We start from the raw sequence: 24806 nt of genomic DNA, 5'->3' as shown, positions 1-24806 counted from the left end.
CAGGATTTCCCGTGAGCCCGTCCCCTCGGCGGCAGACAATGAGTGTCTGACAGCTGGAGACGGCTCTGCCTTCGCCCCTCTCCAGCCACGGGTCTTCGGGACCTTCAGGAAGATCAAACAGGAAATTTGGGGCAGAGAAAGAAAAGGGTTGTTCGTGCTCGAAAGTCCAAACTTTCATTCCTGACCTGGGGGAGGAAGATGCTGAAGTCAGGATATTCAAATACTTTCCCTGGCTCCCATGGGAATGGCAGGACATGGTGAGTGGGGTGGCATAAGGGACGGGCTGGTGCCACCTCACAGGGCTGGTGCCAACTCACAGGGCTGGTCCTGCTGGCACGTGCTCCCACCTGATGGAGTTGTCCCACTTAAACTCCTGCCCTGCCCACACCCTGTTTGCCTGCATGCCCACAGACATGGCTCTTCTCTTTGTGACGATGCTCTGGCTGGCAGACTGCCACTGTATTCCAGGAACGATCTCCCGTGACATGTGGGGAGCACCGCTGCCATCTCCTCTTGACAAGATGGGTTTTGGAAGTCTCAAGCACCAAGAGAATGTACCTGTGGCTTCCTCACACAGTGAGCCCTTGCCTCTCCAGACCCTCCAGTCCCCTGTGGCAGCAAGCATCCACACCAGATGTGCCCTCAGCTCTGCTGGGGTTCTGCCTGGTTACACAGTGCCAGAAGTTTCTGTTTCTCTTCTGTTTCTTACCAGACGTGATTTACTTACTGTAACTGGCTATCCGTTATGTCCTGCGCTGCATTATTAACTTGGTGATCGTACATTTAGCAGAGAATTTATGAGAAATGAGGAGACATTCATTATCAGTAACACCACTGACTTTACTCTTATATGGTCTCCCTGCAGGGAGCGATGCTTGGCTCAGCCAGCTCCAGCCATTCCCTGGGCCAGAGCAGGACAGGGCTGCTCTGCACAGCTTTGGGGCTGCATCCCCCTCACTTAGGCTGGTCTTTATTTTTTCCCCCTATTCAAATATTTTCTGATTGAATTTAATCGGCTTAATTGTGCAGTCATGCTTTCTGTTGTCTGAAAACCAGTATGTTTTTCCTGTTTTCAGGCAGGGAGCTGTGTGAGGTTTGTCTGAGACAAATCTGTGCTTCCCAGCAACTGAACTGCAACAGAAATGCCCTTAAAATACCCTCCTTATCCTGAAACTCTGGCCTGGGGACAAATATCCCCTCCTTCCTGTACCTCTGAACTGGGGACAAGTACCTGCCCTTGGACCACAGGAGGAGTCACAAGGAACACAGATGGCCAAGTTAAGCTCTTGGGGTTTGTGAGCAAAGGGTACAGCGTCCTGCCGTGAGATTTGGACAAGTGTTCCCAGATGTGCTATTAAAGCAACAACAACCACAGAAAAACCCAAGCAACAGCCAAACAAACAGAAATCTCAGGTGGTGTCCCAGAGACACACGAGTCCCAGTGGAAAGAGGCTGTAGGCAGGTTGGAGCCAGGGCAGGCACTGCCATTCGCACGACCTGGAGGTCTGACAACCTCCCAGGAATTCGGATTCCAAGAGCAACACAATGAACCAGTTCCTCCTTGACCTTAGAGCCATGCCACAGCTGTCTGTGCAGAGCACTCCATCTCGGAAACCTCTCCATCTCAGAAACCTTTCCCAGCAAACAGTGGCATTTCTGGTTCCTGAGAAGGGCTGAAGTTCCCAGCTGTGAGGAGCCAGATTTCCAGACCACTTAAGCCAGGGGAAGGATGGGAAGAGCAGAGATGGCTGGAGCCTCCTGGACATTCCCCATTCTTAGGTTTTCACTGAATGACCTGAAGACAAAGCAAATATCTATATCTGTCTATCTATTCTATCTCACAGGTATCACAGGATATTCTGAGTCTCAGTTTCTGAATGTCCCATGCCTGGCTGGGAAGTTCTGGCCAGCACCCGTGCTCCATGGGGGCTGCTGCATCCTCTGATCCCAAACGGGTGTTACAGCCCGTGCAGGCTTTGGCAGCAGCTAGGGGAGGGAAAGCTATGCAAAACATGCCCCAGGGAACTGCCAGGCATCCCGGATTACCTTCTTTGGAGTGGTTTTGGAGGTTACATTAAGGCAGAGCAAGAGTTTGTGGTGCAGGCACTGGCTGCCCCAGCCTCCCTGCACCTCCGGCCAGCCCGGGGGCTCTCCTGGCAGCAGAACCCTGAGCACCCCGAGCCCGTCACGCCGGGAGAAACAGAGCACAATTAGAAATGTGGCTGTGCCTCTCTGCAGTCTGTGGGGAAGGGAATTAATCCTCCCATTAACGGGTGAAATGGAGCGTTTGCGTCTCACAAAGCAATTACACAATAATAGCAGGAGAACGATGATAGAAATCACATCTTCTCTGAAGTTGCTCTCCAATCCAACACATGAATAATTCCTCCTAGGCAGTACTGGGAAAACAGTATTAAAAGACCCATATAAACAAAAATTACTGGAAAAAAAACAGACGAGGCATGCTTCATCGCTCCGTCAGAGCCAAGCACAACTAAATTTATACAAAGTGGGCAGAGAAGCTTGAAGGGGCAAAGACATTTGTTACTGCTCAGTGCGAGATGAGCTCACAAGGAACGCGTGCTTGATCTTGGCAGCTTTCTGATGTCTTACTCCTAAAGCATCAGCTTTAGTCTCTGTTTCCATGGCAGATACTTTTCTGAGCTTGTATCTTCCACAGATATTGCTAATTTATGCTGTCAGCCACGTCTCTGCAAATACCTGCAGAGTGATTCCATGTGCAGTGGGAGTGGTGAAAACAAGGTGCACGTGAACCTGCCTCAGCCCTAGTTTTTGACCAGGGAACACGAAAGGATTTGTTTTCTTCAGCCACAAAATCTTGGCTGATCTTCTGGCACTGCATTTTGCCCCAAGTACCCGGACACTGTGTTATCTATCCTGTGAAGCAAAGCACTTTCAGCTTTTCATCCAGACACGTGTTCCAGGCAGATTTTCCTCCTAATGCTCAGGGCAGCTCTGAGCAGGAAGGGTTGGGCAGCACATGTGGCCCTGCTTCCTTCTGCTCCCCCATCACATTTCGTGTTAGCAGAGCCTATAAACCATGAGATCATTCCCAGGCAGAGACGCAGCCACACCAAAAACTGGCCTATTTTCAGGGCGGATTTATCAGCCCTGCAAAATGTTGAACAAGCAGCTAATGAATTGGTCTCACCAATTTGGGAAGGCCATGGGAAGGTGAGAGGCTGCTTGTCTGGCTGCTGGAAGAAGAATCCCAGGGATTAGCAAAGTTTATACAAATTTGCAAGATTTATACACTGAAACACAAGACATCCAGCACGTACAAAAGAAATAGTGAAAAAACTTGTAAAAAGTCACTCACACAATGGCAGGAACCACAGGAAGCGATGGCATGTGCAAAGCACATGCTGGAGCAAAGTCCTGGCAGCAGTGGGGAAACCCTGGCAGGGTTACGGTGACTGCAGGGTTCAGGGCTGGTTCAGCATGTGCCCAGCAGCACCAGTGGGTGAGGGCCAACTCCCAGGTGGGAAAGTGGCCAGACACTGGAATAGATCACTCCCTCTCCCAAGGACAGGAGCCTGGCAAGTCCTGACCAGCTGCAGGTTGATCTGAGCTCGGATGGAGCTGTGATTCTGAGGCCCAGGCTCTGCTCACAGTTCACGCGGTGAGCAACAACTTCCAGGTAATTCCCTTCTCAGTATTGAGCCAGCACAAACACACATGGGCTTCAGGTGTGTTCACCTCATCACTGGCTCCTGCTGGCTGCTGCAGAGGGGTGTATGGCTCAGACATATCCCCTCGCTCCAAAAAAATTGAAGTTTTAAAGGGAACATGGAATAAAAAAGCATCTCGGTGAAGTTTCTTTGGATCTGCTCTTCAGTGTGGTAATTTCTGCAGCTCTCTGGTAAACAAGGGAAACCCCTGCTCCAAGTGGGGTAGGGACAGAGGCTGCTTATAGAATCTTTGAGCAAGAATGAGTAATGGGGTCAGCAACAACAGTAAACAAGCTTCTAGTTTTCCAAACAGAGCCTGTGCAGCATCCGGCTGCTTTAAAACATTAACCAAAATACACTTATCTCTGGCTCCCGGCCTTAACTGACTTTTGAACCCACAGCTATTCTGGGCCACCTTTGATTGTGCTCAGTAACACCAGGGGTCTAAGCCCAGCAGGAGCATTGGTGGTCAGGGCCCTGTCCAGTGTATCTCGAGTGAGAAGGGATCCTTAAGGGTCATTGAGCCCAGCTCCCTGCTCCTCACAGCAGCCAAAACTATGACTAAGAGAGTTCTCCCAGCCCAAGGGTTTGTCATTGACCAAGGGTGGTGTGGAGAGCACAGACTCTTTTGGAGCAGAGGTGAGTTTCCTTTCCAGCATGAAATTTAAGCAAAAGGACACTGGAGGCGGGAGCAGGGCAGCAAACTGAGTTTTCTTGCTCCCCCTGAGACCATTGCTATGTGCAGCTGGGCAGCTGAGGGTGTAACACCCAGGGAAGTCACCTCAGAGGATGTTATGGTGCCTTTGCCTTTGGGGTGGCACTTGTAAGTTAGACACTGCAGCTCTGTGTGCACTAAAGATGAGTTGCATCTGCTGGGAAGCAGCAGAAAGGAACCCATGCCCAGACAGGAGCAGGTTTGCAGTGGAGACAGAGCCAAGTTCCTGGCTGTTTGCACAGGCTCCAGCCTCTTGCTAGCATTGCAACAGTTCTCACCTGGAGTTTTACCTGTTAATGATGTGATACATGGTGCACGCAGTGCTTTTCATGAGCAGCAAGGGCAGGAGCGGAGTTTGGGCTGTGCTGGCTCAGCCCCACAGCCACGGCTGAAGCTGTTCTGTGGTGGGTCAGAAAAAGCCATTTCCGTTGCAGGAGCAGAGGGAACTTTTCATCTCGTCCGCACGACAGGAAAGTTGGCAACTTAGATGTTAAACTCGCCTGTGGCTGTTGGGCGTTGACATCAGCATGATCTCACCATTGTAACCGGAGCCCTCCAGTTTTTCCTCCAGCCTTGCCTTTAAATACCAGTCCTGGAGCCAGCACAGCACCGTCCCTCCGGCCGGAGCCCAGGGCCACGTAGATGAAAACAAAGACAAGCTCCAGCGCTCCAGCCATGTCCACATCACTGCGAGTGAGCCCCTCGGTGCACGGCTACCGCTTCGACACGGCCCTGCGCAAGAAAGCCGCCGCCAACATCTTCGAAAGCATCAACGAGGCGTCCCTGCAGAAACTCTTCAAAAACTCCGGAGACAAGAAGGCGGAGGAGAGAGCCAAGATAATCCTCGCCACCGACCAGGACATGGAGGAAAAAACGAGAGCGCTAATGGCACTAAAGCAGAGGCGAAAAGACAAGCTGCTTCAGTTTCTGACCCTTCGGAAATACTCCATTAAAGTTCACTGAAGTGGCGGAGGGAGCAGAGATGGAGAACATTTTGTGACGGGACTGTTTGTGCTCTCCCAGCGCACTCAGCATGTCCCGCTGCCCCGCGGGGCTCCGGCAGTCCCGGCACCGGCTGCAGGCTGCGAGCTGAGCATCACTGCGGGCAGCGCCGGTGAGGACACGGGATCCGTGCCCACGGCAGCCCGGGGACCAGGGCACACCGGTGAGCAGGGCACATGAGTCCCCAGGGCACACCGGTGAGCATGGCACATCGCTGCCCATGGCACATGGGTCCCCAAGGCACAGCGGTGACCCCCGCACAAGGGGATGGACAGCGCTCCGGTGGCCGGAGGCTCGCAGAGAGCGAGCAGCAGCTCCCAGAAGCAGAGCAGCTCCTCCGGACAGCCGCGGGACGCAGCCGGGAGAAAGCCACACGATTCTGTGTGGGCTGAGACTCGGGACCCTCTGATGGACTTGGTGCTCACGGACTTGACCCTTTGGTCAAGGGTGCTTTGCCTTTTCAGCCTCGTTTCCCTAAAGCCTGAGCCCGTGCAGAGCTGTGGCCGGCTGGACGCTCTGCAGACCGAGCAGCTGCTGCTCACGGTCACTTTGCGTTTCTTAAATGCACCCAAAGCACCGCGTGGTGCACGAAGTCCAGCCGTCCGGGAAGGCATCAGCTCCAGAGACACTCTGCACAACTGTTCCTTTCCTTCCCAAGCTCTATGTGTGCAGTAAAAGTCGTTTGCACAGAAGCAATAATAATGACAGATTTCCCTGAATTTACTGTGAAGTTCCCTAATATTGTGTTCACTTACCACTAACACTAAAAATCTAAACACAGTAACTACAGATCTTCTCTGTGTAGGTTACAGTCACTATCAGATGAGTATTTACTTCATGGCAATATTTTATGACAATGTTATTATTATATTGACTATAATTTATTGCATACACTGATGTGAAAACTAATAAATGATGAAGTAAATACAAATGACCTTGTCTGAAATGCTCAGTTCTCCTGGGGCGGCGGGGTTAGACTTTTTTTTTGGTCATTTCATAGAGACCTGCTTTAGCAGCAGACTACCTGCACCTCTCCCTCCTTCCCCAGGCTTGGCTTTGGCAGGCCATGCTCAGGATGAGCAGCAGCCCCACCATCCCACCTGGCAGCCCCAGGCTGCCCCACAGTTGCTTTGGCAACCGTGTCATCCCCGGAAAGACCTCACCAAATTTATTGTTAATCAACTCCAACAGCAGTTTCCTCTCTGTAATAGAGGAGAATAACAACTTCTGCAATGAGGAAAGAAAGGTGTAGGAAATGATGGTTTGGGGCCAGGGTGGGCAGCAGGGCTCGTCAGCCTTTGACATTTCTGCAGAGCAGAGCAGAGGAACCTGGGCTTGGCTCCTCATCACACAAAGAAACAGAACTAAGTTATGAAGCTTTGGCAGCAGAATTGGACTGTTTTTCTGCAGGTTGTGCTGTACTATCATGATAGATGATGCTAAAAGTACTTAAAAATAGCAAAGACTGGTTATTTATAAGTCTGTCCTCTAATAACCTGATGCTTTAGATAAAAACATTCCCATGACTCTGCTTAGAGCAACAAAGATAAAGCAGCTTGGAAGAGTGATAGCCCAGCTACAGTTTTTCTGCCCACAGTAAGAACTCCAAATTGCCAATAAGTCAAGGAGACTGGAAATAATCTTTTAAGTCACCTAATAGAAGGGGCAATTATAATTATTTATAGCTGCAGTGGGATGCATGGTGATTTCCCCTCCCAGGAAGACCAGAGAGTAAACTGTTTTGGGATTAACCTCTGAAAGCACTTCCAAAGGCTTTTCCAAAGAACTGTCCTTGCTCAGAAAAAAAATCTGTCTCAGAGCAGATTCCTCAGAAAAAAATCTATCTCAGAGCAGATTCCTCAGAAAAAATCTGTCTCAGACCAGATTCCTCAGAAAAAATCTGTCTCAGAGCAGATTCCTCAGAAAAATCTGTCTCAGAACAGGTTTGCTCCAGAGGAAGTTGCCTGTTTTCCAGGATTCCACCCTTTCCAGAGAAATGTCCCACACTGGCTGCAGCTGCTGCCCGTTTGTGACACATCCCAAACCATCACAACACAAACTGTGACACAACACAGACCATCCACAGCACCACAAACTGCCTCGAATGGGCTGTTTCCAGAAAAGGCCAAACTGGGCCAGTCAGTGCCTGCCCAGAGCCCAGCCCTGCTCTGGCCCTGGGGATGCCACACAGATCCTCCTGCTTTGGGGGCTGCTCCCATCAGAGCAGCCCCAGTGACCAACACTCACCACAGGAGCCCCCAAGGAGCCCCAAGCCCACCTGCCCCTGGGGTGTGTTACCTGCCAGGACCTGAGAATCCTGCTAAGGATCTCTGAGAACACCCCCAGGGACCAGATCAGCTTTTCACTGTCCTGCTGCTTCCCTGGCCCTGCTGCTGGGGCTTTGCTCCCTTGCTCCCCTGGACCACTGAGGTGTCCACACTCCCTGTGCCAAGGCCAATGCTGGATTTGGCAGAGCCTTGTCACCCTCTGGGCTCCCAAAACCAAACCCAGCTCCCCAGTGCTAGCAGTGACCTGGGCAGCCTGGGGTGTCATTTGCCAACAGCCTTTCCTTGAAAGAAGGAAGCAAATCTGGCAGAAGCCATGCTTGTGGCAGACTGAAAATCAACACCCAGTGAAGTGGTTGCTGCTGGCATGTCCTAGGATTGCCCAGACAGTCCTGTTCACAACATTTGCATAACATGATTGATAACATCCGCTGACTTGGGGATTTTATAGTCCCTCTGGCCTCATTGCATTGAAATTATGAGCCCAAGTGGTATCCCTGATAAATAAAGGCCACTTAGTAAGAAGTTATGTGATTATTGGCTATTTACAATTGAAAAAAGGCAATTTTCCTTACTTGTAGCCTGTCTGCTGCTTTGGCAGGTTTGTGCTCCAGGAACATATCTTACAGCAAGCTCATCAAAAACAAATTCTCATGGGACATGGGCCAGAGACAGTTTGACATACAAGTGTCCAACCACCCCAGGGCCCTTGCACACATTGTGCTGCTGCTCTGCTTATCTCCGGGGCTGCACCTGCATTGCTCAGAGCACCTGGACCCATCCCCAGTGATTCGGGGTTTGTGCAGCCCATGTGTCAGGGAGGGCACCAAGGCGAGCACTGCCAGTGAGGCTGTGCAGAGAGGTGTGGGAGGGCAGGCCACCCAGCTGTGCTGTCACACATCAGTGCTGGCAGCCTTCAGTGCTGTCACCCCTCAGTGCTGTCTGTCACCCCTCAGTGCCATCACCATCACTGCTGTCACCCCTCAGTGCCATAACCATCAGTGCTGTCACCCAGCTGTGCCATCATCCAGCAGTGCCATCACCCCTCAGTGCCTCCACCTGGCAGTGCCATCACCCCTCAGTGCTGTCACCTCTCAGTGCCATCCCCATCAGTGCTGTCACCCCTCAGTGCTGTCTGTCACCCCTCAGTGCCATCACCATCAGTGCTGTCACCCCTCAGTGCCATAACCATCAGTGCTGTCACCCAGCTGTGCCATCATCCAGCAGTGCCATCACCCCTCAGTGCCTCCACCTGGCAGTGCCATCACCCCTCAGTGCTGTCACCTCTCAGTGCCATCCCCATCAGTGCCGTCACCCCTCAGTGCTGTCTGTCACCCCTCAGTGCCATCCCCATCAGTGCTGTCACCCCTCAGTGCCATCACCCAGCTATGCTGTCACCCCTCAGTGCTGTCTGTCACCCCTCACTGCTGTCTGTCACCCCTCAGTGCCATCACCCAGCTGTGCTGTCACCCCTCACTGCTGTCTGTCACCCCTCAGTGCCATCACCCAGCTGTGCCGTCACCCCTCAGTGCTGTCTGTCACCCTCAGTGCTGTCTGTCACCCCTCAGTGCTGTCTGTCACCCCTCAGTGCCATCACCCAGCTGTGCCGTCACCCCTCAGTGCTGTCTGTCACCCTCAGTGCCACCACCCGGCGGTGCCAGCCCTTCCTGCCGCAGACCCGGCGCCTGTGGCCGGCGCACGCCGCGCTCCGGCCCGACGCGGGGCCCATTGTCAGCCTCCCCACACAACAAACAAAGGAAAAGGCTGTTCAAGGAATTTCCTCCCTCCAGGAGCCGGGCGTTTCCATTAATTCTTCTCCATGAGTCAAGCTGGCTGTACTGGGTGTCCCCTGCCCCAGCATCCTGAGGAACAAAATCTGAGCAGCTAATTTTATCCCGCGTGTCTAATGCCTTGCTCAGCAGCCGTGCTGGTGTTCCCCACTGCTGGCTGGGGAGAAGCCACGCAAAGGCAGGACAGAAACTAAGGAGAAGACTTTGGGCAGAGAAGCTCTGGCTGAACAGACTGGGGAAAGTGGGGAGCAACTCACAAGGTGCTGGAAAGAGAAAGCCCAGAGCAAAGGGAGTTTTCAAGGACAGCAGACCAGCAGAGGCCACACCCTTTGTCCTCTCATCAAACACTCATCCCTATCTCTCCAAAAAATGGAGGGTTGCTTTTGCAACTCTCTTATCCATGACAAGATGGGGTTGGAACAAGTCAACAGCCCAGCTCAGGCTGAGCACAATGTTCAGGAGGAGATGAGGATGTTGCCCAGTCTGAACACCCAGTACTGTGACCTTCAGCTTCTGGTGAAATCCAGCACACAAGGCACGAGCAGAGTCCAGAGCAGAGCTGTGCCAGCCCTCAGCCAGCCGTGTTTGTGTGTGGGGGGACAGGGTGCTCCAGTCAACAGCAACACCTCCCTGGCAGCTTCCCTTCCACACCATGGAGCAACAGGCAAGTTAAAAATTAACCACTGAGCTGAGCTTCTGCTCTGCTTCACCCTGAGGGACAGACTCTGCTCTGCAAACCAGAGCAAACCAGATCGACAGCCTGGGTGCCCCTGGCAGCCCAGCTTGGCACTGGCACAGGGGGTGCCTCGTGCTTGTGAAAACAGCCACACATGAAGCATATTTCATCTGCAGCTGCCGAGGGAAACCTCTGCTCTGAAGCAGGTTAAATGTGAGTGACAAGCTGTAAAGCATGAGATTTGTGGATGTGTCAGTGTGGTTTCCACAGAAAAGAGCTGGTCCGGGGTTTCAAAGCGACAAATGCTTCACATGCAGCAAAATGATGCTCCAGTGCACTTTGAAGGGACAGACAAGGCTATTTATGGGAAGAACAGCCTCTGAAATACTGCAGGCAACAGGAGATGGCATAGTTACTATTTATCTTTGCTAAAAAACCAAAAGTTGGGCCGTGACCAGAATCTTAACGCACAACCCTGAAAAACCCCCTTATTCCCACTGAGCTGCGCCCTGAATCGGTGCCTGTGGCATGGCACGAGCCGGCTCTGCCGTGGGAAGCAGTGACATTTTCTGCTTCACGGCTCCCAGCTGGGGGCCCCGACAGTGAATCAGAGCTCAGGCAGCCGGCACCTCCCGGCCTGCGGCTCCTCTGTGCGCCCACGCCAAGGCAGCATCACCGGGAAAATCATCGCGACAATCATTTGGGGCTCCGCACCGCATCCTCCTGCATCCTCCTCCGCGGAAAACCCGCTTCTTTCCAGTGACTGAGCGCTGCCCCAGGCTCGGGGAGCGTCACTGATTCATTGCACAGCCATCATTTCCCAAAACCCCGCCTGGGAACAGCGGAGCGGCTCGCCCGGCGCTGTCCTGCCAGCTGTGCCTGCGGAGCCCTGCCTGCTCCCTCCCCGAACCCTCCTGCCCCATCAGGCTGGAACCGGCCCTGGGCGCCGAGACCCATCACTCCGGGGGAAGGAACTCCCAGGGGTAGCAGGCAGCTGTGTGAAAGCTGCTGCTCTCTCACATCATCAGAAAATTCTGGTTTTAAAACACTCACGCACGTGAAAAAAGTGATTATCCATTGTCTTTGCGAAGTAGAGATGCTTTAATGCCTCAAGGAATTAAGGAAAATCTGACTAAAAGTACTTTCTCCACCTGCTGTGTTTTCTGCTTGGACCATAATGGAAAGGGAAGAGAAAACTGCCATAATGTGCTTCCCAGACTGGCCGTATTCCAGCTGGGATCTGTTTAAAATTCACCTGCCATCCCAAATGCTGAAAATATTCCAATCCAGACACAGTTTTTCTCCCTCCCTTCCTGAACGGTAAAGTACAAGGCACAATTTTTCATTTAAAAATCTGCTTGGGAGCCATCAGACCCTTTCCTTCCACCAGACTTTCTGGGAGGCTCTGATTTGCACCCTCACCCTGGTACCATTTTCTGAGCCAGTCTGCAGGATGGCAGCACAGGCTGCCAGAGAGGACAAGGACAAATGTACAACTCTAAGGCAAATTGAAACCTTGAGCAGCGTGCAATCCATGGAAAAATTCCAGGTGACTTGAAGGGTTTTATACAGAAGTAAAAAAAAAAAAAAAAAAAAAAACAAACAACTTCACTAGATTATGCAGAAAGTGCTGCCAAACATATGCTGGTTTTATCCTGATTCAAACAATGAACTTCTTCCTAAACACTGAATGTTTCGGCTAAAATAAAAGCATGCAAAACCATATCGTGAGGTTGGAGAGACATTTACCAAAGGCAAACAGCTGAGCCCACGCCGAGGGGCTGCCTGAGGGGTGTCTGTGACTGGGACACCCCGGGTTTACTGGGCTCAATCCCTGCCTGTGTCCCTCGGACCAAGGCTCAGCAAAGTCCCCCAGTGCACTGCCAGGCACGTCCCCTGACTCCCAGGAGAGCTTGTGACATAAGCCCTTACACACTTGATTGCAGAGCTTACAGTTTGCCATAAGCAAATAAATTAGGTATAATTTAATATTTGATTGTAAGATTTACTGCTCTACCCTTTACAGCTTCACAGGTGGATACCCAGTAATTGAGTGAAAGGAAGAGCCCCATTAATCCTCAGCAGCATGGACAGGGCTGGGGAAACCTTCCACCACCTCCAGCCTGAGCCCAGTCCCTGCTGGGGAAGATGAGGAAACTCCTCCTGGCTTTAGGGGGGCACTTATTGCTCTTTTCCTGTAACTCATGCCCACACACCCATCACGGGGCAGAGCAGAGTCCAGAGTCTCCTCACAGAACACAGCGTGGTTTGGCACAAAACTCAGCAATGACCTGAGCGAAATTCAGCGTTGCTGTGACTTTGAAACCCTTTCATTTGGAATAATGTAACCTAATTTTTTTAAGATATTAAAACTCAGTCACAACCTGAACTTGAAGCAGTGCTCCAATATATTTTAGTAACTTCCCAGTGCTAGATTGCATCACACCTTTGTGCAAGCTGGAGGCAGGGGCTCACCTCCCTTCTTGCTTTCAATGTAGAGATGGCTTTCTCTACTATAACATTAAAAATATCCTCCTTTTGTGGAGAGTTTTAGATCAAGTGCTCCTCAAAGTTCTCTAATCATGCTGTCTGTTCATGCAACACTATTCTCTGCAATCTGTTCTTTAGTCAGCATGTTTGGGTCCTTCTCCAGGACGAGTTCAAACACAGTCTGATTCCTCAAAGTCCCATCCTGCAGGAATTACATTTGCAACATGAGTTCTTCCCACACAGCTGCAGATAAAAGTACACAGGTGTCAGTGCCAGGGAAAAGCTAATAAAAGAATTCCATTTTGGACTCTTTTTTCAGGGTTTGGCTAGTTCAGGTATTGAGTCCCCTGTCACTTTGTGCCAATTCTTCATTTAACCTTGACCTTTTGCAAGGATCTTTCTCAGAAATATCTCACTTCAACCAACTAAACGAGCCCTTTAGAAGGTAATGCCCTCACTCTGCTGCAGACTGAGCTCTGACCAACAAATTATCTTCATCTGCAAAAAACATCACCGTGGCTGGCCTGGCCTTAGCCTCACACACCCCTCAGACAGGCAAATCCCACTCACCTGAGTGCAGTTTCAGGTTAAACATCACCCAAGTGCTGGGAGCTGCAGAGCATGGCAAAGTGTTGCCAGCAATTCCACATTTCAACATCATTTAAATAACTTTCCCCTTATTTAGTAAAGCAGGAGATTGAGCAGGAGCTGTAATCCCACCCCTGGGGGCTTCTCTGTGGCTCCAGGCACCCCTGACCCTTCTGACCCCACAAAAGCTGTACCCAGAGAGATCCACTGCTGAGACAGGGTCTATCAGACCCTGGGACCTCAGCACCCATTCTCCACCCATTTCCTCTTTGAATTATTTTCCAAGCCACTGTAAACACAATAAAACAGCCACCAAATTAAACCTTTACCCTTGTAAAAGAGATATTTGAAATGGTAAATGATTTGTGAATGAATAGTGCATTATGTTGCTGTCCAAGTCTGTTGCAGCACATTTAGACCATGGAAAGGTGCCACAAAAGTCCCGCTGGTTTTCTAGCCCCCCAGCTCTCCGAGGAAACAAGGGGCTTCTGCTACATCACTTCATGGGGGTTTAGCCTTCTTTTGATACTTAAAAAATGACTGAGGGATAAATCTCGCTTTGAAAAGTAAACACTATTTTCCCCCTGGAATTGCACAAGGGCTCAGCTGGGCTGGGTGATGCTTGAGGGTTCCCCCCTTCCTTCCTGTTAAACAGCTTCATCTTTTGTTTCACAATATACACACATATACATGCTAATTTATTTTTTAATTTTGTTTTATGTTTCTAACAAAACCAAGCTGTGAGCAGCGCTCTGGCAGCTTGTGCTGGTGCCGCCCTCCTGTGGCTGGAGAACCACTCAAGTTGGAACAAAACCAGCTTAAGGGTCTGATGAAATGTCACTGAGTCACCAAACAGGTAACGCCCGGTAACACCAGAGTAAGGTGGGCACGAACAGCCTGCACACACCAACTGCTCCCAGCAATTCCCACCAAGGGCTACTGTACAGCTCATCCACGCCAAAAAGTTTCCCAAGGCTGGAAGTTTGGGAAAAATGCTTCACCCCAGTGACTCATCACCCCATGTTCCAGGTTTCCCCTGTACTATGGCAACAGCAAATATGCAACACATGTCGTGGGGTGTTCCAGATGCTAACCCCCTTTTGCTGAACCAACACTCAGGAGAGATCAGGCACACCGTGGAAAAGCATCAGCACCCGATCCCAACCTTGGGCAGAGCCCACCCAGCTCCAGCAGGGCCCGGGGGTGATGCACAGCCCCGCCAGACCCCGTGCCAGGACATCAGCAGAGTAAAAGTGCTGCTGCCACACTCGGACGTGGGGCCAAGGCCACAGTGCTGGTGACACAGCTCGTGGCTGCAGAATGGGAAAAGCAGGTGGAGGCCACAGGGAGGAAGAAGTGACAGCAGTGCCAGGGCAGGAGGAGGCTGTGAGGCCACAGCTGGCACCCACCAGCACCTGCCCCTGCACCATGCCAGGGCCCTGCAATCACTGCGCCAGCATCTGTGGAGCAAAACCCCTGTGCCACTGAACCTGAGTGCCACAGACCCTGTGTGCCACTGAACCCGTGTGTCACTGAACCTGAGTGCCACAGACCCTGTGTGTCACTGAACCCCTGTGCAATAGACTCGGTGTGCCACTGAACCCCTGTGCCACAGAACATGTGTGTCACTGAACCCCTGTGCCACTGAACCCCTGTGCCACAGACCCTGTGTGTCACTGAACCTGTGTGCCATTGAACCTGTGTGTCACTGAACCTGTGTGCCACAGACCCTGTGTGTCACTGAACCTGTGTGCCACAGACCCTTTGTGTCGCTGAACCCCTGTGCCACAGACCCGAGTGCCGCAGATTTGGCTCCTCTGTCTCCTGTAAGAGCCAAAAATCGCACAGCAAAAAAGCAGTGACTGACGAGGGCAGTGACGCAGGTGTATTGTGACTCTAAAAAAGCCAAGTTTACAGGAAACTGCTCAATCAATCAACAACCCAGCACAGGAGTCTCCTCTCCGCGTTCCTGAGAAATGTCCAGAGCCAACATTCTGACAATGAGCCGCTCCTTGTCAACGTGCCACACCAACCTCGGCAGCCCACACTGCCCAGAGCAGCAAAATCACACCAACTGCCCAAAAATGTGCACGCTTCTGAGTGTTAGAAACTGCAAGGGACTCCCACTGCACCAACAAAGCCCTGGGCGAATTCAGAATTCCAGCATCCTTAATTCACTTAAAGGGATGTGTCAGAACCTCCCTTAATTGTGATAAATCCCATTCCTTCATCTGAGAAGGTGACATTTCATGGCAAATAGTCCCAAGAAATTGAGTGGATTAAGGAAGAGTTTCCTGTTTTCTAAGTGATTTCCTGCAATGACAAAGCCCAGCATGGGAGCATTTGGCTGCATGGCTGGTGCTCAGGTTTTTTAGGTCTTTGTTGTTCCCAGGCAGACAGATGGAATTTGTCACAAGCAACTAATCAGGGACACTGAGACCTAGTTCCATTTACAGGGATAAAATCTCAGTTTGAGGAGTCATTAGAAACCTGCCTCGCACAAGCACGCTGCCTGCTATTGCCTGCTATGTCACAGACCATTTCCCAGGCAAACCATTTCCACAGAACCGGCAGGATGACCGGGAGAGGAGCGGTGGGAGCCGTGCCCGGGGCCATTCACCCGGCTCTGTCCTCGCTGCCCGAGCCAAGAGCAGCTCATCGCTTCGGCAGGGACAGGGGTGTGGCACTCGGGTGTGCCAAAAGGAGCTGAAGTCACTTGAAGCCCGAAGATGGTGACCCCCCAGCTCCTCCAGTCTGGAGGTCAGGTTGAAAATCCCCTTTCTTCCCTAGAGCTTTGGGTGCCTCTGTCCAGTGCTGCTGCAGAGGGATGCACTCTGGGGGCCCTGCTGCCCTCCCAAAGGGATCAGGGGAGCTGCCAGTCCACACACGGCTGCCTTGAGGGAGTAGTTTTTGAGCTCTGGAAAAGTGGAATTGCAAACAGGAAAGTGCTGAGCCAGCTGGGAACAAGCTGTTCACCTGCCCCTGAGTATATCTCCCCCAGCAAAGTTTTAATTCCAGCTCAAACTGCCAAGAAAAGGAGCTCCTTGATCAGCAAAAGCCCTGAGGAAGGGCAGCTCCCGTTCCTGCTTGCCGTGGCAGGGTGTCCCTCTGGCCACCACCCTTCCTTCCCCTGCAGCCCTCAGGCTTGTGGCCACTCTTGTGCCAGCCGTGCAAAAATCCCTTTCCCCTGTCCTCACAAAGGTGAGCACACACCAAATCTGCCACGTCCTGCTGCAGCTCTTGGTCTCCCCAGGAAGAGGGGCTGCTTTGGTGGACCACTGAATGTCCCACGAGAGATGCAAATTTCCCTGACTTCTGCTCTTCCAGAAAACTCGGCCTTCAAGCATTCCAGTGCGTTCCAGACAGAGGGTTGATCTCCCCCAACTGTGCTTTGCCATTTCTTTGATGTTTCCATTATCCCCTCTGCAGCACCCCGCAAATTCTGCCTTGTACCAAAAGCCATTTCTGTCAAATTGAGTTAAAAGGAAGTAGTGAAAAACTAAAAACTCTGTATCTAATCCTGCCACCTGGAAAATCAGCAGAGAAATATAATTTTGTGGTCTTTCAAATTAAATCAGATTGTGGGCACTCTGCTCTTGGATTTATCCAATGCTGAGTGGAATAGATCTGCTCAACCAAGACTAGGTTTAGGCATGTTCAGCTCATGGCAAAGCAGTTCCAGTTCAGAGATGCTGCTTTTAATTGTATCCTCACGCTATTTTAAAATTCTATAATTTGCCTCAGCCATTCTCCATTAATGAGGTGTCAGCAGGAGGTGGCCTTTAATGGAGAGCAGCTCACGCTACCCCAGAGAGTGGAGGTCAGGGACCTGCAGGGGGTCACAAAGTCTGTGTTTTGTGACTGCAGCTCCCACCAGGGCTGAGCCCACCCTGGATGCAGCTCCCACCCAGCTCCAGCCGGGGGGTCCCACTGCAGGAGCAGCTCTGTCCCCAGCCCTGCTCGGGTTTCCACTCCTGCTGGGGATGTGTGACTGCTCAGGCTGGTTTTGCTGGGTTCCCTGTGCTCTGAACTCTCCCCTGGCTGCTGCTTTCCCGTGCTGGCCATGCCCAGGAGCAGTCACTCCCACCTGGCTTTGATGTTTTGTATTAAACTGACCTGCACATGATTTTGTGTCTTCCTATTCTCCTTCCAGCATATCAAGTAGAACCACAAGTCTCTCTGTACTTTGCTTTATTCTGTTTTTTTCCCTGATTGCTTTTCACAGGCGAAGTCCAGAATGTCACATCTGATCTTCCCTCATTTTCCTACAGCTTTCCTGGGGGAGCTTAGACCAGTTGCATTAGAAGTAGCAAGAGTGATTGAAAGTGTGACGGTGCTGAGCCCTCAGCCAGGGCTCCTCCCTGAAGCCTCAGTCTTTGAAATCAGAGCTTTTTGGGAGCTCGAGCTCAGTCCAGCACCCAGCTCCTGCAGCCAGGGACAGAACCTGTCCCCACAGATGTGTGTGCCACACCCCATGTCACCACCCTGTGCTGGCTTGGTGCTGCCAACACCCACCTCCCCTTTTCAGGCCTCCTTTGCATATTCCCCTAAAACCGTTCCAAAAGGGCAAACACCGGCAATTCCCTCCTTTCAGTGTGAGCCTGAGTGCTCTCCAATGAACTGCTGTTGTTTCCTGAAGGAATTATAGACTGGACTTCAGTAATTGTGGGCTGGATTCATCCCTCCTTAAATAGCTTTCTCTGCAGAGAAATAACAAAGCTGGATGAAGAAAACTTACGTGTGGCTGCTGAGATTTCAGTGTGAGACTTTCCAAGTTTTACATTTAGCAAGGTAAAGGATGATGAAAGGATGATGAAATGTTTCTCCTCTTTTCCTGGCGTTGGAAGAAGAGCTGCTCACATTCCACCAGAGCTCCGACTGTGCTGACCTCTGCAGGCAGTGAAGCAAGGCTACAAAGGGGACATCAATGACAACAGCTATTTTTATAGACAAACAGAAATGACATCTTTTTTCATTTCTTCAAATAAAAAACCCGAAACAAGCAAGAGTAAACATGAACAAGGTCATTCATTCTTGAGCAGCTTCTCTGGTATCAAGAGATATGATCATATACAATATGGTGTTTTGGTTTGGTTTCTCTCTTGTTTTCCTAATTTACAATGTGTTTTAGCATCTCTGAAAAACACCCTTCAGACTGCCAATGGCAATAGGACCTGAGGTGGTGATTTAACATAAGAGAATATGCTCTCTTACCCCATTTTTTCACACTCTTCCCTTTTTGCTGTGATGTCACTAAACCCCTTAAAAGCAGGTGCAGAGGCAGGATCTGCATCCTCTCCCTCTGGCGGTGGCCGTGGAGTTGTCCTGTCACAGACCAGGGCTGTCCCTCAGCAGCATCTGCCTCTTCTGGCGCCTCCCAGAGATGCAGTCTGTCCTGGGCCCCCGGCTATGAGTGCTCCGGGGAGCTGGCCCTGCCAAGGAGGAGGAAGAAGAGGACAAGGATGAGGAGGTCATCTCCCTGGGAAGCGTTGCACAAGTCCTGTGCTCACCTGAAGGCATTTTTGCATTTGAGGACAGTGACATTCACTGGGTCGGGCTGCACGTGGCACGCTGATGCTGCCACCCCAGTGGACACTCACTGCTGCTCTAGAGATTTACCAACCAGCATCACAATGAGCCTGAAGCCAAGGCTGTGAAAAAGGCAGCAACAATTCTTGCCAAGCAGCACAGCTGTACGGGCACGAGGGAGCAGAGCTGCTGGGAGAGCAGCAGGGCTCAAATGGATCACGGGAGGCGGAGAAGGAGAGGCTGAAAGCTGCTCCTTTGACCCAAATCTGGCGCTTTTCCATGCGCAGGGAAGGCAGTTTGCACTGCTGTTCCAGAAGATTAATTTATTGCTCCTCTCAGGGCAGGTGTTGATGGATTGTTTGTGGAACTGCAGAATTTCCCCAGACCTGAGATGAAATCAAATCTCCAGGAAATGTTTCACTCCTGATATAGAGGGCTATCTGGAAAAGGCAGGAGTACAGCTTTGCCTGCAATCATCTGCAGCAGTTTGTTTCCCTTAAAGAGACTCCAGAGTGCAGCGAGAGGCCTTTTCAAGGATCCAAAGGAGAGGGCAGGATTTGAACTCTCTCCATGGCACTGTGTGGAGTTACTGGCAGGAGGGAAGGAGGTGATACAGGTACAAAGACTCAGAGACGTTACAGGAGGTTATCCAAAGCCAGCAGATAACCCCAGCTCTGCCTGGGTTTAGGGGAGATGTGGGAACTGCCACTCCTGGAGGCAGGACTGGGGCCACCCACCAACCAGCCAGTGCTGGTTCCCTTGGACTTGGGCACGGACCCAGAGAGGAGGACCAGTCCCTGCCTCCAGAGAGCACAGCAGGAGGAGCAGCTCCATCCATGACCTTTCATTTTCCCCATCCCTCTCCCATCCCCACGGGCAGACAGCTGGGCACTGGGCAGTGTGAGTGCATGGAGCAGCTCTTGGCAATATCAGTCTCATCTGTCTTTAACTCCACAGTTTGAAAGCCAGACTCCACAACTTGGAGAATTTCTTACATGTCATCTAGTTTTAGTGCTATTCTATTTCATTTGCTACCTTACCCTAATAATTTCGTTAGCACTCATTCAGTTTGCATTTCTCTCTCTTTTCATTTTCATCTGTTCCCGATATTTTACGTTTCCAATAAACTAAGTAATTTAATGGCCTTAATCCCAAATCTCCTATTTAGAGCATGGATGTGGAGGCTGCAGAAAGAAGTCCCAATTTAAATCTGTCAGTCAAACATAACTTAATCTATCATCTGCTTTATATCTAAAACTGCTGCATGGGAAGGAAACCATGACTGGGATTCAGTTTAACGTCAAAATATCCAGCTTTACACCTTTCTAATGCTTGCTCTTCTTATGCACAGGCTGTTAAAAAATGGGAAAGTTCTACAGGTCTTGGACAACACAAAGTCACCTCAGTTTAAGTCCAGAAGTGATTGCAGAGACTTTGAAGGGCCCAAGGCCACAGCCCCTGTGGCATCACCATGGCACGGGCACTGCTGTGCAGCTGTGATGCTTTTCTCTTGTTTTTCTATTTCTGGACCTCTACAAACAGTCAAGAGAATTAAAGATACTGAAGATAACTGCTTCTCTTTGTTACCTCTCCTGCCTGCTGTCAGACAGTCTGCAGATTTCCCAGAGGCTGTGGCTCAGGGCTGAAGCACAGTCCCAGGCACGTTTAGACTGGGCAGAGCTCTGGAGTGAGGACACTGAACAGGGGATGCTCCTCCCTGTGCTTTCTGTGGCTCCATCTGCTCTGCTGCTTCTGTAGTGGACAGTGTTCAGCTGCACTGATCAGCCCCAGGACGTGTAGCCCCTGCAGACCCCCATGAGCACAGCAGAAAGGCACCTCCCTCACCCCTGCTGCAGCAGGGAATTAATCACCCGCCCTGCTCGGGGCCAGCGCTATCAGGCAGAAGCAGAAAATGTTCAACAAGACTGGCAGCACGAGAAAAGAGCTCCTGAAATCAATCATGTGAGACAGCAGCTAATTAGCAGACATCATGCCTTCCCAGGCCCTGCTGCCCTGTCCCAGGGTGCTGCAGACACGGGAAAGGTTTTTCAGAGGCTCGAGCCCCGTACCTCCACATGGCCAAGGCTCCTCCACAGCATCTGGTGTGGCACTTGAGTCTCATTTACGTTTTCTCCATTTCACTGGGATCAGGACCTGTACAAACAAACCCTCGTGTCTTCTTCCAGGGCTGGGATCAGAGGTTGGGGAGAAGCTCGTGGTGTGTGTACTCACTGTCCTGAATCTTCAGGTACTAAACAACTGTGCTCCCACAGCATGATGGGTTGTGTTAGTTAGATGCCATTTTTTCACGGATCATTGAGGAACTTTCATCCAAGTTTCACCACCAGCTGGATCCTGCACCTGCAGAGCTGCAGCAGAGCAGTGCAGGGCACATTCACAAAGACACTGCAGGTGCCAGAGCTCGAGCCTCAGAACTGGGGACGTGTCACACACCTCTGCTCACCTGGCTGTGTCTTGGGGGAAACCAGCAACACTGAACCAAGTGATTTCTCCTCTTGGAAGTTCTTCTGTGCTGTTTGTTTATTTGTGTCTGCTCCATCACTGATGGTTCTGTGGCAGAAGCTCAGACCCAGCTCTGCCAAAGTCCAGAGGAATCACTGCAATTCTGCCCTGAGCTGGAGCATCCAAAAGCTGCCACAGGCAATATATTTAGGGCTGCAGCAAACAGCCTGACAGCTGGGTGCAGCAACCATTTAGCAGATAACCACATTTTATTCTGACCCTTATTTCATCCTGCAGAAATTAGCCAGGAAAAAAGGGTCTCATCATTTTAGCCTCGTGTTCCAGCATGTTTAGGGAGGCAGAACCTAGCCATACCTTCTGGATCCTGAATAAAAACACCGTTGGTGTCTGCTAGTTCACATCCGTTTTCACAAGTACAGCATGAGGGAAAAGCTACTGCTGGCTTTGGCCACCTTGGAGGATGATTTTGAACAAATCTGAAGCAATCCAGTGAGCCCTGTGAGGAGGCAGCTGCACTCTTGGCAGTGCAGTGCAGCCACCCCTGCCCCAGGTTGGGGGGATGAGCCCCCCACCAGCATGCAGACATTTATTGCATGTTAGGTCCTTCCCTTTGCTCCACCTTAATCTAAAAACATACATTTGATGTCCATATTCTAGTTTTCTGAAATTATATCTTCCCCATAAATATCTTCTCAATAGCCCCAACCCCAAGCCCAGCTCTAATAAAAGTGCTCTTTATGGTTATTAGACAAGTGAGATGTCCCTGGACTGAACAATTACCTTCAAATATCTGTCCAGAACTGGCTGGGAGTGGAAATCAGCTTCTTCCTCCCCAGGTACAAATCCATAATGAGGATTTATTTCTGAGGCAGTAGAAATGAGGTAATCCCTCTCCTTCCTGAGGTGAGATAAGGAGAAAGAAAAAAAAAAAAAAGAAAAAGAAAAAAGAAATAGCACAAGTTAATAGCGAAGCATCTGCAAAAGCGAATGATTTGCAGGAGGTAGGGGCAGGAGGTCAATGGCATAGAACAGCTTTGAGTAATAAGGGAGAAATGATGGATTTGCCTAAAGCTGACCTGTGTGGGGGCACAGGCTGGGACCCTTCCCTGTGCTCAGCCTGCTCAGGGCTCCTGCAGCACCTGGGAGCACACAACCAGCACCCAGCTACTGTCAGTCCCTCAGTTATTCTTGATTGCTCTAACACCCACCAAAATGAAATCCACTACTGGGATCACAAGTAGTGAGGAGCCAAGTGCTGTTCCTGGCAGTGACAGACAAAGGCTCAGGACAGACAGACAGCCCTGGGATGAGCTGGGGGTTACTCTGGCACAGATAAATCTGCATCTGTGGGGATCGCCCTTTTCTGCCTGCTTTGTTTCAGCAAATTCTTTACTATAATAACCCATTTCTGTAAAGAACATAAAATTGCCATGAAGTGAAGCAGATGAGGAGAAATTCTATCATTGTGGAAAACAAACTGATGCCCAGTCTCTGCCTCAGCAAAGCCACAGCGGATCTGTATTGCCCCGTGCAAATGTAGTGACCTGAGAAACTGTGCAAATTGTGATAAGGGTGTGTGTTTCTGGAGGAAAACACCTTGGCTCTCTCCTGGGATTCACACTCCAGGTTTGTTATTGGCTTTGCTCTCTGCCAAGCCCCAGCAGCTCAGAAGCAGAATCTGTTGATGCTACAGAAAGCAAAGTCATGCAGAGCAGTCAATGGGAAATAATGGATATCAATTACACAGCTGGAACTGCCGACTGGATCAGGTTTTATAACTCTTTACTCTTGTGGTCTTCTTAATAAAACCATTGGGAGAGATGTCATATCCTTTATAGCAATATGTTTCAATGTTTTATTTCCTATGGAGGAGCAACTGGCCACTTTACAAAGTGCTCCTTGGAGTCTCCCACAGCCTCATGAAGGAATCAAAATTGGTGTGAGATGAACAATGAGCTATTTGTTCTCTAATGCAGGCACCAGTTTGCCATAAGATTCAGATACTGCTGCTGGAAATCAGATGGATTCCTTACCTTCTGCTTCAGTCCTGTTTGGAACACAGGGGCAGCTTGTGAAGAATGTGGGAGCCTTTACAGTGAGGTGCTCAAAGCTCAGGTCACCTAGAAGAAAATCACACATCGAGGAGAAGCTACATTTTTGTGGCAGTCAGAAAACAGCATCAGTCTGTGGGGGTGTGAGATTTTCCCGCCCTGCAAGTGCAAGGAAAGAGCAGACAAATCACTCAAATGAAGGTAAAAAATTATATTGAACAGGGGTACAACCTCCCCTCGTCTTTATCTATCACTTGCAGTCTTTTATCTGCATTTTTATTTAACCAGTGCTAGAAGCAGAAATGCAGCCTTCTTCCATGGCACCTTCCCTATGGTAAATCTAATTAAACAGCCATTAAAATGTGTCTTAGCTCGATTGTATCAAGGTGACCTGGAGCTCCTGCTAAATGTTAGCAGCAGCATTCCCCACAAACTGGCATCCAAGAGGGAACAGGCAGTACTGTTTCTCCTGATGTGGCCTTTAGATGAACGTGGTTATTAAAGTGCTTTGTGTACAACAGATTTCCAAATAAATGAGTCTAATTTTCTGGCAGCTGAAGTATTCTGTGTGCCCCTCCAGTGCTCCCAGCCAAGGCTGGCATCCCAGTGAGCATCCTGGCTGGACTCTGGCTCTGCAGCACTCCGAGCAGGATGCCAGCAGCCATGGGGGCTGGCACACGTGGACAGAAATGCACAGGCAGCATCACTAAAAGCCTGCCCACAGCAAAAGTGCTAAAATGTCAAAAAGGAGAGGAGAGAGGGCAGAGCCTTACCTGCACCAGCCCCAGCAGCTTCCACCTCTGTGGGAGGATCCTCCACCTGCAGAAAACAAGATTGATTGTTTCCTAGCCCAAGTAAACACCTGACTAGGAGTTTAAATATCTTTAAATCCCTAAGTCTCAATTCAGATTAAAATCTGGAAACATTTCCTTGATTTACACTGGCCTGACCTGCAGTGTCAGAACCACACACAGTTCATATTCATGATGCAAAACTCTGTAGACCAAATTCCACCTCTCTCCTCACAACTAGACCTGCTAATGCCCGACAAAGAAATATCTGTTTTATAAGCAATTTATGCTCAGGTTAATGATAGCAAAATGCTAATGATGAGACTGAAAACTGAGAACAGTGTCCGTTGATTACTGCAGGTTTTTATCATGCACCCTAAGAAGTATCATTATGCTAAAGAAAATGTTCACCAGGTACTAAATCAGACAGATCTGCAGATAAAAAACTACTTTCTTTGGTTGTTACCTTATGTTTGACTCCACAAATTTATTCCTTTAACTGCAGCTACAGTTAAAAATAGGAAATATCCCACCAAGCTGCAAACTAGCTGAACAGGTGGGAAATGTCTCACTTCCCCCTTGCACATGTCAGCAGCCACAGTTTGGGCACTACATGAGTGGAGAATTCTCCCCCCACGCTGTGTGCAGGGGCTTGGAGAAGCTGGAGACACAGGAATGATGAATTCTCAGGTGCAGTGATAAAGGAATGAACT

General features: G+C 50.3%; 1 protein-coding gene across 1 annotated transcript; it reads left to right on the top strand.

The window, feature by feature from the left end:
- The first annotated feature begins 4931 nt into the window (after nucleotides 1–4931).
- Nucleotides 4932–6340, top strand: TCIM (transcriptional and immune response regulator). Its single transcript, XM_066337385.1, has one exon. The coding sequence runs from the start codon at nucleotides 5050–5052 to the stop codon at nucleotides 5368–5370; it is 321 nt and encodes a 106-aa protein (XP_066193482.1). The 5' UTR covers nucleotides 4932–5049; the 3' UTR covers nucleotides 5371–6340.
- The last annotated feature ends 18466 nt before the right edge of the window (nucleotides 6341–24806 follow it).

Source organism: Sylvia atricapilla, chromosome 28 (genome assembly GCF_009819655.1).
Source record: "Sylvia atricapilla isolate bSylAtr1 chromosome 28, bSylAtr1.pri, whole genome shotgun sequence".
In the NCBI taxonomy this organism is placed as follows: Eukaryota; Metazoa; Chordata; class Aves; order Passeriformes; family Sylviidae; genus Sylvia; species Sylvia atricapilla.
This window is presented reverse-complemented; position numbering and strand designations above follow the sequence as displayed.